The sequence below is a fragment of the Marmota monax genome, unplaced genomic scaffold, assembly GCF_021218885.2.
Source record: "Marmota monax isolate L192 unplaced genomic scaffold, Marmota_monax_Labrador192_F-V1.1 WCK01_AAM20220418_F8-fsc00052, whole genome shotgun sequence".
Lineage (NCBI taxonomy): Eukaryota > Metazoa > Chordata > Mammalia > Rodentia > Sciuridae > Marmota > Marmota monax.
The window spans coordinates 8030894-8045348 of record NW_026693473.1 but is presented as its reverse complement, the minus strand read 5'-3'; the positions used below and the strand labels follow the sequence as shown (position 1 = coordinate 8045348).

At 34.8% G+C, this 14455-nt stretch overlaps 1 protein-coding gene across 1 annotated transcript in view; it reads right to left on the bottom strand.

Moving 5' to 3' along the window:
• The window catches only part of Pak2 (p21 (RAC1) activated kinase 2), a 74447-nt gene that overhangs the window by 23029 nt on the left and 36963 nt on the right, over positions 1-14455 (bottom strand). Inside the window, exons 3-6 of the mRNA XM_046457932.2 lie at positions 2872-2972; positions 2358-2505; positions 671-702; positions 214-321 (exon numbers count right to left, since the gene is read on the bottom strand). Of these exons, the coding sequence (XP_046313888.1) occupies positions 214-321; positions 671-702; positions 2358-2505; positions 2872-2972 (389 nt within the window). The remainder of the gene's footprint in view (positions 1-213; positions 322-670; positions 703-2357; positions 2506-2871; positions 2973-14455) is intronic.

Below are 14455 nucleotides of genomic sequence, written 5' to 3'. Positions count from 1 at the left end.
AGCCATTAGATTTTTATTTTTCAAAAAAGTAGTTTTTGATGAGTACTCTTTAAGTAAAACTCTTAATTCAATATTAAATTAATTTTCTCATACTAAAATATTTTAAACTTGAAGGCTTTTTGAAATAATTACTGAAAGTCAAATGCAAATAGCTGTTTTTAGAAACACATACATACACAGATGCACACACCAGGTCATTAGCCAATCACTCACTGATTTCGTATGATCTGGTCGTGGGGCAATGACAGGAGGCGCGGCCTCTTCATCATCATCATCTTCCTCTGTTACTACTGCTGATGTTTCTGACCCCTTGGTGTTAAGCTGTGTTCATCACAGGAGCAAAGGAACACAAGCCAGTATAATAAAAAGGTTAAAATGTGACCATCTCTCTTTTTTTAAACATACTTCAAGAAGTTGTTTTTTCAATAGCTAATTTTTAAATTTTTAAACCTTACTGCTTCCAATATAATCAATTAAAGAGTAAAGGTGATTTCATGAAATATGGAAAAATAAGTATATGAAATAAACATATGATAAATATTCTTGAGTACTATTTACAAACATAGTAGTTATTTACCTCTGATGGCTGAATTTATTTTAAAAAGCAAAATAAAAATTTGGTTTTGGTAACCTAAATTAGAATAAGAACAATAAGAAATCATGAACTTACTGCTGGTGTTCCAGAAGGGAAGCCATCCTTCTCTGAATATGAAAAAAGAAAAGTATGTTAGCAATTCAAGAAAGAAAACTTTTATATGACAAAAAGAAAAATAATATAAAAGAGGAGCAAGTGAAATTTCTTAACCTGATTTCATTTTAAGTTGAATTACCTCCTGAGAAAAATGACAATAACAGTAATATAAATAATAATTTTTACAGAACTCAGCTAATAACTCTCAAATCTTAATGAAACCTCAAAAATACTTTTTTAAAACACATGAATTGATACTTAAAATGGGTGAATTTTATTGTAAGCAAATTATACTTTTTAAGTAAAGTTATTAAAATGTAAGGAAAACTATGACTATCAATCTATTTTAAAAATAAAACATTTAGGGGCTGAAGCTGAGGCTATGGCTCAGTGGTAGAGTGTTCGCCTGGTGTGTGTACGTCACTGAGTTCAATTCTCAGCACCGCATAAATAAAACAACAGGCTATCGACAACTAAAAAAAATAAAATAAAACATTTCTTGTTTAAGATAGTTTCTCCAAAGAATAGCCTACAAGGGATATAAAACCATCATTCAAACATGGCAACTGCGAAAAGCAGATTTTTTTATATAAGTTTTGTTTCTTTTTAAAAATGCAACTTACTTACTGTTTGACACAAAAGTTCTAGGTAAAAGTCTGAACTTTTAGTAAGGATATACCAGATTAAAGTAAAACAGATCAAGACTAATATTACTTGCAAAGAAGTCTACTTCTTTTTTGAACATAGCCTTTATCTCTGTGATGATATAAACATATTAAATACAGTTAACTCAAACCACATATGATTTTTACATAATTACATTATTTTTAAAAACTAGATATATGACTTTAGAGACAGAGAAACATATTAAATAAAAATAATATCCTGGGGGGTGTAAATGGCAAAATCTACACGAGAGAAACAGGACAAATGATTTGCATCTTCTAAAGTACAATGCAAGGAAGAGAAAGCAGGAGAACCAGCATGGGGAAGGGGAGTCTAACTAAATCCCAAAAGACATTCTAGGGACCACTCAACCAACTGCACCATGTGGACTTGATTCTGATGCTGATTTAAACAAACTATTTTTAAAAATCCAGTATATTCCAATTCTTACCCACTGATATTCTAATTCTGAGGTATAAACCTTTTAGTTATAATGTTTATTTTTATGTATTTACATTTTTTATTTATTTCAATTTTTGAGTAGAAAACCATTTTTTACTTCAAGGTCTATGCATTTATATAGCAAAACTTCTTTCCATGCCACTGACAATAAACATATCTCTAGCATAAAGATGTCTATAAATCTACATCTTTTCCTTCTAAACTGAAAATCATTTAAAGCAGCGAGGAGGAAAAAACCCCAAGTACATGTAACAACAAATAACACTATCACATTTAATTATAATGTATAAAAAAATCTGGAAAAAATTTAAAACATCCAGTTCCATTTCTAACAAACTATGACAGTAATGTAATCCTCAGACTCCAGATGATGTTCAAGAGCCACCGGATAGTTAACAAAAAGCAGATTCAATACAGAAGAAAGCAGGGACAAGAAATACAGCTTAGCCTTTTATTTTTCCAGAAATAATCTTTTTATCTAGCAGTGCTTTACAATTTTCCATGTGATTCAGTCTTTTACCACCATCTGATGTCTTACCAGGAGGAGTAAAACTGAGATATTTCTGCTTTACTGTGTTGGAGTCATAGAACTTTAAGACATCTAGCACAGCTTGAGGATTCTTCTTTTGCTCTAGTTTGGTGATATTGGAGGTCTGTAACAATCGAGCCCACTGCTCTGGCATGCCCTAACAAAAAGAGATTCAGAAATGAGTTGTGGTTTGAATTGCTCTAATAAAATTAATTTTCAAAGATAAATATCAAAATACATAAAACAAACCAATACACATACTTTTAGATTTGAGTAAATTCTAACTGGTCTAGTTTTCTAAAGGTCTACTTTTCCTATATTTATTCTGCATAATTATAACTAATAGGCTCAGCTCCCCTAGGGGAAAAAACACACACTACTGCTAACACTTATAAGAAAAAGCAATAAGAACTAATAATTAACTTGTGGGCAGAAAAGTTAACTTCGAAGTTAATACCACAGGAAAAAGTTTGAATGATGTTCTAGTGTTATAATAAACAAAGTCTAACGAGGTAAAACTTACAGTAAATTCTCCAGTAACAGCATCAAAGCCAACATGGATGGTGTGCTCAAAATCAGATGGAGGCGAAATCTCTGGCCGTTCCTTTTCTTTCTTTTTACTTCCTAGAAGGCATTCAGAAAAAAGAAAAAAAGTATTTAAACAAGGTTAATAAAGGCACTTATAATCATATGTTGACATTTTTCCTAAAACAGATTAGGAATAAAGTTATTCAAGGAAAGACAATTTCCTTAAAATACTGTCTGAGCAGAAACCAGTAAATGAGGTAAAGTAACCTATACTGTTGTAAAGATGTAGGGACCTGACAAACAGTTTGGAGACCACTTCTTTATAGCACAAACTTAATCCCTCCTTCTTACTTAACAACTGCTGTATTTTAAAACTAGCCAGTTTTGGAATGATCCTACTCTTGTACTTTATGTAACATTTATACCCCACACCTATCAATTACATTCTCTGTAAATTCAAACACATTAGTTCCCTTTCTCCCTCCCCAAATTCCTCTGCTTGAATCTGCAGCTGATATATGTGTAGGTCTATTTCTGAATGTCCTGCTCTGTTACAATGACCTGCTTATCCACACCTTTATGTCAACACCAGTCTGCCTCAATTTCTGTCATTTTTAATAAGCACTTTACGTACACAGTGTATTCATCATCCTGTCTTTGTTCTCCTCTTATTCTTCTTCTAATTCAAAACTACTTGGATATTTCAGGTCTGCCTCATTTCCATATGAATTTTAGAATAATCTTGTTAAATTTCTATAAGAAGCCTGCTGGGATTTTGATTGAAACTGTCTGAATCTATAGAACAATTTAGAAAGAATTGATTTCTTAACATTGAGTTTTCTCATCCATGACAACAGCGAATCTCTCCATTAGTCGGGACTTTTTGAATTTCTCTCAGAAATGTTTTACAGCGTCACAGTTTACAGAGTACAGATCTATCACAGCTTTTGTCACATTTCTGCCACGGTACTTCTTACTAAGTTGCCCAATCTGGCCTCAAACTTTGGGATCCTCCTACCTCAGCCTCCCCAGTAGCTGGGATTATAAGCATGTGAAACTGTACCTAACTATACCTTCACTTTTTAATATCCATAAAATCTGCAGAGATGGGATCTACTTCTTTCATTCTCTCTCAATTTGGTAATTTTTATCTTCTCTCTTCCTCCACCAGTCTGGCTAGAAATGTATTCATTTTATTGGTATTATAAATTAATCAGTTTTTAGTTTCATGATTTTACTACTTTTTCTTTCATTTCACTGATTTCTGCTTTGACTCTTATCATTTCCTTTCTTCTGCTTATTTTGGATTACATTTGCTATTCCCTTCTAGTTTATGAAGATGGCTTAGCTGGCCAGGTGCAGTGGGCTGAGCGCAGCTCGGGAGGCTGAGGCAGGAGGACTGCAAGTTCAAAGCCAGCATCAGCAAAAGAGAGGCACTAAGCAACTCAGTGAGACCCTATCTCTAAATAGGACTGGGGGTATAGGTCAGGGGTCAAGTGCCCCTGAGTTCAATCCCCAGTATCCAAAAAAAAAAAAAAAAAAAAGATGGCTTAGCTAAAGTCATTGATTTGAAATTTCTTTCTTTTCCAATACTGTAAAACTTCCTCCAAGTGGGCTTTAGAGATCTCTTATTTTAAAATTATTTTCAGTTGTAGATGACACAATATCTTTGTTTTATTCATTTATTTTTAATGTAGTGCTAAGGATGGAACCCAGTGCCTCACACATACTAGGGAAGCACTTTACCACTGAGCCATAACAACAGACCAGCTTTAGATATTTTACAAATATTGATGTTTTTTAATTTTCACTTTCATTCAGTATGTTTTCTAAATATCCTTTCTTTATTTGGAAGTGTTTTATCTACTTTCCAAATATTTTCAGAGGGTTTCCTGTTACTAATTTCTAATTAAATTACATGTGTTCACATAATACACTTTATATTGTTTAAATCCTTCTAAATTTATTGAGAATTTTTTTTAAATTTCCTCAAATATGATTTATCTTGGTGTATGTTCCATGTACACTTAAAAGAATTATGGATTCTAACTGTTACTGCATGGAATGTTCTATAAATATCCATTAGGTCAAGTTCGTTGTTATGTTCAAATATTCTAAATCCTTACCAATTTTCTATCTAGTTGTTCTATCAATTACTGAAAGAAGTGTATTAAAATCTCAGGTTATAACTGGATTTGTCAATTTTTTCTTGAAATCCTTTCAATTTTTATGTCATGTTTTTTGAAACTGTTAGCAGTACATGTTTAGCTGCTATTTATCTAAATGATCTATCATGAAATAATTTTCTTAATCTGACAATATTTTTTGAGCTCTAGAATCTAATTTGTCTGATACAGAGTCAGGCCAAGTTTATGATGCTAACATAAGTAGCCCTTAATTTTTTGTGGTACTGGAGATCAAACCCAGGGCTTTGAACATGCTAGGCATTCTACCACTGAGCTATACCCCCAGTTTTAGCATACTTTTTATTTTAACCTATCTTATGGCTGGATGTAAAAAAGCGAATTTCCTGTAGAGAGCATGTAGTAGGACTACTTTATCAATCTTTTCTGCCTTCTTTTGGATTAACCAAATTTTTAAAAATTTTTGTCCTTTACTGTTATTTTTTAATATGTGGTGCTGAGAATTGAACTCATTGCCTCACACATGCTAGGCAAGCACTCCTACAGAGCTACCACTCCAGCCCTAACCGAGTATTTTTTTTATCATCTCCTTTCATCACCTTTGTTGTTATGTTAGCTTTTTAAACTACATAATATAATTATGTAGTTTATAATTCAATGGCTTCAGTACATTTTTTAATTTTGCAACCATCATCACACTCTAACTAGAATATTTACATCATGAGCAGAAGAAATCTTGTACCCATCAGTGATCATTACTCCCCATTCCATCGCCTATGTCACCACAAATCTTAGGGATATCACTAATCTATTTCCTGTCTCCAAAGATTTGCCTATTCTATCTAATCATATAAATGGGATCATATAATACATGGTCTTTTGCAAATAGCTTTTTTTTTACTTAATATTTTTGAAATTCATCCATGTTATAGGATGTATCAGTACTTCATTAAGAATATGATTATTTTTAAAAAATATTTAGGTAAGAGAAAAATATAAGCACCAGGCACAGTGGCGCATGCCTGTAATCCCAGCAGCTCATAATGCTGAAGAAGGAGGATCTCAAGTTCAAAGCCAGCCTCAGCAAAAAAAGCGAGGCATTAAGCAACTCAGTGAGACCCTGTCTCTAAATAAAATGCAAAATAGGGCTGGGATGTGGCTCAGTGGTTAAGTGCACCTGAGTTCAATCCCTGGGATGAAAACAAACAAACTAACCTATTCCAATGCTTTTCATTTCTTAGTATAGACCCACATTTCACCTGACATCATTTTCCTTCTGTCTGAAGGACCTGGTTAAACATTTTTTGTAATAAAGTACAGTGTGCTGGTGGTAATTTTTTTTTTTTAGTTTTCATAATCCCACTTCCCATTTTTTTTTTTTTTTTCTGATGCTGGGAGACAGAACTCAGGGCCTCACATATGGTAGTCAAGTGCTGTACCACTTACACCACCAGCTTTATTTTTTTTTAAAATGTATATTTTTAGTTGTAGGTGAACACATACCTTTATTTTATTTTTATGTAGTGCTGAGTATCAAACCCAGTGCCTCATGCATGCTAGGCAAGCGCTCTACCTCTGAGCCACAAACCCAGCCCCACCACCAGCTTTCTGCCATTATTTTTAAAGTATTCTTCAAGTATTTCACCCCTCCCTCCAAGACTTCAATTATACATATGTCACTCTTCCAGAGGTTGTCCCACAATGCTGTTTTGTTTTGCAGGGTTTCTATTGCCCTATCTTCAAATTCACTCATCTTTTCTTCTTTAATGCCTACTCTGCTATAAATCCAATTATTTAATTGCGTTGTTCCTCATCTCAAAGAGATCACCAATTTCCCTCTCCCTGTGCTGCAGTCTAGAAACTCTCCAGGCAGAAAGCTCAATCAATGGTAGGGCTTACCTCATTTGTTTCTTTTTAATCATTTTTCTTCATTGCCTGATGTTCACTGTCTTGAAAAACATTGTTTTGTATATTTTTTCCATTACTTTAATTCTTTTAGGTGGGAGTATAAATCCAGTCCCTGTTGCTCCACCTTGACTAGAAGTACAATATTTCACTGTCCTATCTGTAGTATTATAAAATTTGAGGATGCTGTGATCTTCATTCATTAACTGAGCTGAGTTCACAGTGCGTCACATTCATCTGGAAATAATATTCTTCAGATCTGGGACATTTTTTTTCCATTATTTCTTTGATATTTTCTTCACTCTAATTTGTTTATTATCAGTAATTTGAAACTCTCATCTTTTCCATGCTTTTGCTTTTTTGGTACCCTGTCTCTAAATAAAATGTAAAGTAGGGCTGGGGATGTGGCTCTATTGAACCCTGTACCCGACAACCCCATTTTATTTTTTATTTTGAGACAGGGACTCGCTGAGCTGCTGAGGCTGGCTTCAAACTTGTGATCCTCCTGCCTCAGCCTCCTGAGTCACTGGGATTATTACTGGTATGTGCCACCATCATCTGACCCCATTGACATATTTTTGTTTAACTCTTTGGGAACATTTTCTTGATTATCTTCCACTCATCCTCCTGTTGATATCTCTTGTATGTTTTGGTAATCTTTTTAAAAATATTTTTATTTGTAGATGGACACAATGCCTTTATTTTATTTTTTTTAATATTGTTTTTAGTTGCCAATGGACCTTTATTTTATTTATTAATACGTGGTGCTGAGAATCAAACCCAGTGCCTCATACATAGCTAGGCAAGAGCTCTATCACTGAGCTACAACCCTAGCTCCTGTTCTGGTAATCTTATATATTGAATTGCTAATAATTATTTCTCATTATTTTCTAAGTATTCTTTTCTTGTTTCATGGGTTTAATTTATCTTCTTTGAAGATTATACAGTATATGTGTATGTATAGTCTGAGTTTTGAGATTTGTTTTCTCTCTACATTGTCTGTTTTTCTAAATGCCCTTATAATTTTTTTCTTTCTTCCTTTTATTTTTTGGTAGTACTGGGGATTGAATGCAGACAATCACTACCACTGAGTCACACCCCAGTTCTTTTTTGAGATAGGAGGATCACAAGTTCAAGTTCAGCCTCAGTAACTTTTATCAAGAGCCTGCCTCAGCCTCCTAAGTCTCTGACATTATTGACATGGGTAGCTAAATGCCTTTTAAAAATTTCCCCAATTATTTTGGACTCTTATATATAAGAGTTTTCCTTAAATGTCTGGTGATCTTTTGTTATCTAATAATATAGAAAAGTATTAAAGAACTAACTGGGAAATAAGCTAGCCTTTTCACTAAATTTAGGATCAGGGTACAGAATACCTAGAGTATATTTTCCCCAAGAACACTGTTTATCTGATGGGGAAAAAAATCCTCAAATCTCTGTGAGAACTATGAGTCAAGCTATAAGTATTCTGAAAACAGGGCAGAGAAAGGAGTTTTATATGCTGGCTTTTATTGAATCCATGTTTTTTATTCTAACCTTTAACTTCCTGTGAAAAGAATAGGGCCCTCTCTGGTTTAATTTGTCCTGAACTAAATGCAAATATCCTCCCTCCATCCCCAGGATGGGGCTATATTTGTATGGCTGGAGAGGTAAAACAGGAATGAGTCCTGGGGAGTCTTTGACACTTTATATGAAAATTTTCAATTAATTCCCAGTCCTTTCATCCTGGATATCCCCTCCTCCCCTCCCCTTTTCCTACAGTACTGTGTGCCTCTAAATCTTGAGTCTCTGAGGTTTTTAGAGGGAAATTCACTTCCCACAGACATTACCTTCTGCAAATGTTTAGGTGATGTCTCTCTGTTCCATTTAGTCAGGTGTCATTTCTCACCACTCCACTCTCCAAACATATACTGAGAGCTCCTGTATACTACTGTCTCTCTCCTATTCTCATTGTCCTTATTATTATTTTTAATGTTTCTACTGTCATTTTAGTTGGGCCTTGGGAGGGAAAGTAAGAAGAATAATGTGGTCAATAGCTATGTTTAACCTGAGTATTCTCCCATTATAAAAAAGTTTAAAATGGTGATGTTTGATAGTTCTGCACATACAAAGCTGGAATTGTTACTGCTATTCTTTGTTTACAAAGGTAGTAATGATCTAGCATTAATAGGAACCAGGATACCTTTTGAACATGATGAGACTTGTGTTCAAATGTCTACCTCTTCTCTAGGTTTTCTACGCACATATGTGGCCATGGTAAGAAAGCAGGGCACAATTGTGGAAAGGAACAGAGGGAAACACAACTCTCAGAAAATTTTGCTGTCTTTAATGAAACATACATCCATCATAACCAACCTCTCATTTTTCTCTAGACCGACTTTGAGTAAACTGAGCTCATACCCTCTACTTCTCTTTATGTCCTATGGCTTCTAACTCAGTATATTGCATTCAGAAATAAGTATTTGTTAACTATAAATTAATAGTTTAATTTGTACACTGTTCTTGTATGGCTGACAGAAAAAACAGAATTTGATGAACCATGGAAACTGGGAAATAAGCTAGCCTTTTCACTAAAGATAGGATCAGGGTACAGGATACCTAGAGTATACTATTTTCCCCAAGAATATTGTTTACCTGATGGGGAAAAAAATCCTCAAATCTCTGTGAGAACTATGAGTCAAGCTATAAGTATTCTCAAAATAGAGTAGTTTTTCTTCTATCTTTTTGTTTGTTTGTTTTAACTGTTTGGCATCCCACTTTTGGGAACATTCCTCATGCTTTCCTTGTACATGGCTGGGAAAACGCCATTTTCTTATATAATCCTAACCACAGACAATTGGTCCAAGGCAGGCATCTCATTCAAACCAGGCCAGCCCCAGCTGCTCCTCCTCACTCCCAGTCAACTGCTTAAGGAGTGATATCTGACCTAAGTCAGACTTGGCACCCTGAAAATCAGTCTATCTCCAGTGATTACATTTATAAGAAATAAAGCCCAGTTACTGTTGAGGGCTATATTTCCTTACATACAGAGAAACTCCAGACTGAAATATAAAAGAAACAGGAAACAGGTACACAGAAAGGAGAAAGATAACATACAGAGCAAGAGAATTCCTGGTTCCTGTTGTGTCTAAGGCCCAATAATGTTCTTCAACTTGGGAGTGTTTAGTTTAGAGAAACAAACATATTAAAGAAAGTTTCAGACCTTAGGGATATAGAACGAAAAGTTAAAGCTACAGAAGGACATGAAAATGATTAAGCAGAACTTGAGATATACTTACATGTTAAAATCTGTTCAAAATAAAATGACACAATATACTAAAAAAATCTGTTTAATTCCATTTATTTTTCACAAATACCTCCCATATTTTAGTAGTCCCCGCAGGAAGGGAAAAGGATATCAGAAAAAGCATTAAAACAAAAGTGCTAAACCAAGTCTCAAGCTGAACAATGTGCTGAAAGGACCCAGCTATATAAACTGACCACATAACTCTAGAAGCCAAGAAATAAAAGATAAGTAAAAACAATTTATTTGGACACCTTAGTTTTGGAAGGAAATCTGTTAATGTTTAAAAAAAAAAAAGTATATCAACTTCCCATTTTGCCTATCAATCATCTACAGTGTGTCTACAGGAATTAGATCACCTGATAGGAAGTAATGGACCACAGAAAGAAGCTTCTCTTAATAAAACTTATTAGTGTCCCAGGAGAAAACGAGATTCTTGGAATCATTTCCCAGCTTTACATTAGACAACAAAATGAGCAGCAGGCAGGCAGCAAACTTTAGCCACGAGGTAAAGATCCTGAGACAGTGCTGACAACAGGTACTTCAAGAATTCTAAATAGGCTATTGTCACATCCTCTTAGGGCCTCAGCCTTTCAGGCTACATTTGAGTTACAGTCTAGGGTTAAGAAAATCTAAATCTGTTTAAAAGGAAGACTCTTCTTTTTCTAGTCTAACAACCAGTTGTTACACACACACATCCTTATTATTTTGACTTAGAAAAACTTCAAACTGAAGAAACTAAATTTGTTCCACTATACAGAAAAGCATTCTCTAGGAAACGGGTAGGGAAGTATAGGCTAACTTTATTACTACTAATACCAGCATTCGATTTTTGGACAAGAAAGAATGTTCACCATCTATCATCTCCATAATCAGAAGTGAAGGTGCATGTTGGTTAAATAATTAGAGGTAAAAATTGCTTTAGTTAATAAATATTATGTACTCAACACAAGCTATCTGAACAGAGCTTAGAAAAATACACCAAAACAATGGCTCACTGCTATTTTCCTTATTACAACTACTAAACTAGCTAAGCCATTTCTCACCTGGACTTAGGCAAAAGCCTTCTAACTAGTTTCCAACTTCAGTCCTAGACCTCCAACAAAACCTATTTTCTACACAACTACCTACCTAAAATAAAAATGTGACCAGGACTTTCCCCTGTTTAAATTCTCTCGTGGTTCCCCAGGAAACAAGATAAAAACCTGAGCTCAAAACTACAGAATACAAGGCATTTTTGTGACCTGGTCTCTGCCTACCTCTCTGTTGTCCATAGTCCCCTCCATACATCACACTGTAATTCTCACCTACCCTCTGTGCTTTCAAGTGACTCTGGACTACACTCAGCTCCATGCTATACTGTGATGCCTCCTGTGGCTGGCTCTTTCCAAGGCATTGAACTCACTTTTTAACTGTTTTCTTACTTATCATCATTTATTCTTCAGCTCTATTTTCATTTCCTTGCTTTCCCAAATACTTCAGATTAGACGAACATTTTCCATTAACCCTGTGTCACTTTAATAGTTTATAATTACATGCTACAGTAGTTTTTGGTTGGTGTCATGAGAGTAAGGATATCTGCTTTGCTTATTACTGTATCTCTGATGATTCACACAGTGCATGTGATACATATTATCAGGAAAGTAAAAAAGATTTCTTCAATTGGGTTGTCACGAAAAGTTATATAAACTTTAAAAAAAAAGCCTCCAGACAATCAATGGGGTAAGGAAACAACCTGCAGATTAGGAGAAAATACTTGCAAACCATTCATCCAACAAAGACTGAATGCCCTGAATATACAAGGAACAGAAAAAAAAAAAATACCATATGTAAGGAACAGGAAATAAAAATCATAATCTGATTTAAATATGGGTAAAATGATCTCAACAGACATTTCTCAAAAGAATACAAACATATAGCCAACATGCATATGAAAAATTACTCACCATCACAAATCATCAGGGAAATGCAAATCAAAATCACAATCAGATATCATTTCATTCCAATTAAAATGGCTATTAATAAAAAGCCAAAAAATAATAAATGCTGGAGGATGTAGAGAAAAGGGAAGTCTTATACATTATACACTGTTAGTGGAAATATAAACTTGTACAGCCATTATAGAGAACAATATAGAGGTGTCTCAAAAAGCTAAAACTGGAACTACCATCTGATCCAGCAATCCCACCACCGGGCATATATATCCAAAGGACATGAAATCGTTATGTCAAAGAGTAATCTACAGTCGCATATTGCAGCTATATTCATAAAGCAAAAGAATGGAAACAACCAAAGTGCCCGTATACATGAATTGATAGAGAAAATGTGGAATATATGCACAATGCAGTATTATCCATCCATAAAAAAGAATGAAGTCGTGTTCCTGTGGCAACAAAGATGGGCCTGAAGGATACTATGAATTAAGCCAGGCACAGGAAGACAAATACTGCATGTTCTAATTCATGTGGGAAAAAAAAAAAAAGTTGATCTCACAGATGTCAAGAGCAGTGGTTACCAAATGCTGGGGAAGATGAGGGGGAGAGAAAAGGTTACATGGAAGTATTAATTATAATTAACTTTGGTACAAAATTACAATTAGGAATAAGTTCTACCATTAGATAGCACAGGAGAGTGACAGTAGTTAATGCTAATTTATTACATATTTAAAATAAAATAGCTTGCATGCACAAAGCCTGGGTTGAGTCCCCAGGATCAAAAAAAAAAAAAAGCTAAAAGGGAGGACTTTACATGTTCCCAACACAAAGAAATCATAAATATTGAAGATGAAGGATATGCCAACTATATTGATTTCATCACTATACAATGAATACATGTACCAAAATACCACACAATAGCCCATAAATATGTACAATTATATATCAATTTTTTAAAGTTATTTCTGATGTTTTAAATTTTTCCAGTGACACCAATTAAAACCAGTAATCATTGAAGACACCTTAAAGTATTTTTTGTGGAATCATTGTGATTTTTTTAAAATGAAAATGTAATTCTTTCCCTTCTAGACCTCTGTAAAGATGGTATATTGTTACACATTGCAGTACTCCTCTTCTACACCAAATCACTATATGTAAAAGAACACAATATATGAGGAATGTTCAAAGATGAAAAGCAACTAGGAAACAGCGGCTCAAGATGTAGGTAGAACACTAATGCAGAAATGTTGCAGGCGGTTGAAGAAAGAAGCCAAGCAGGTAGGGATGGGGGAACTAGTAATATAGTAGGAACAGCCTAGGGTGAATGCGCACACACACACACACACACACACACACAGATTCTCCCTCATCTTGATGGTAGCTCCCAGGTAGGAACAATAAGAACAGGAACATGAGTTGGAAAGAAGGGTCAAAAGGAGGCAAAATGATGGTAATGACTGAAGCTGGGAAGGAAGTTCATTATACTATTCTCTTTACTTTGTATGTGGCTAATAACGTCTGTGTTTTTTGTGTTTTGTTTTCCCCAGTGCTAGGGATCAAATCCTGGGCCTCATTCATGCTAGGCAAACATTCTGTCTGAGCTATATCCTCAGCTCAGAAACTTCTATTTAAGATGAAGAAGAAAGACCCGGGGCTAGTTGCAGCTCCTAGGTAATTCTGTGAGAAAGGAAGGGAAAGAGAAGTTTTGGTAATGGAGAGCAAAAAAGGAGGATTCTCAAAATGATCAGAGATGGAAAAAAAAAATGATCAGAGACGGGTATGTTGTTTTACATTTATGCAAATGCATGTTCGGTTTGTTCATAAACCCTAACCATTATCCAAAGTCAGGTATTAGATTGTTCACATTTTCTATTTTGTTTTGTTTCATTTTATAGTATTCTTTTACCAGCTACAAGGTTGTCCCCAACTATGTACGTGTGTGTGTGTGTGTGTGTGTATCCAGCCCCCAGATTGAACCCAAGGGTATTCTACCACTGAAGCTATATCTCCAATTCCGTTTTAAAATTTCTTTATTTAGAGACAGGGTCTTGATGAGATGCCAAGGCTGGCCTCAGACTTGTAATCCTCCTGTCTCGGCCTTCCAAGTTGCTGGAATTGCAAGCATACACTACTACACCCAACATATATGCACGTACGTGTGCACGGGTGTGTGTATTTCCAACATACTTTCAATCTTGTACCCAACATATTTTTTACCCTATCTTGAACATTCCCTTACTCTGCTCTGGATTCTGGTTCCCCACAGGCAAGTAATTTCAATTCTGCAATTTGTTCTGGTACTAACCACCATAA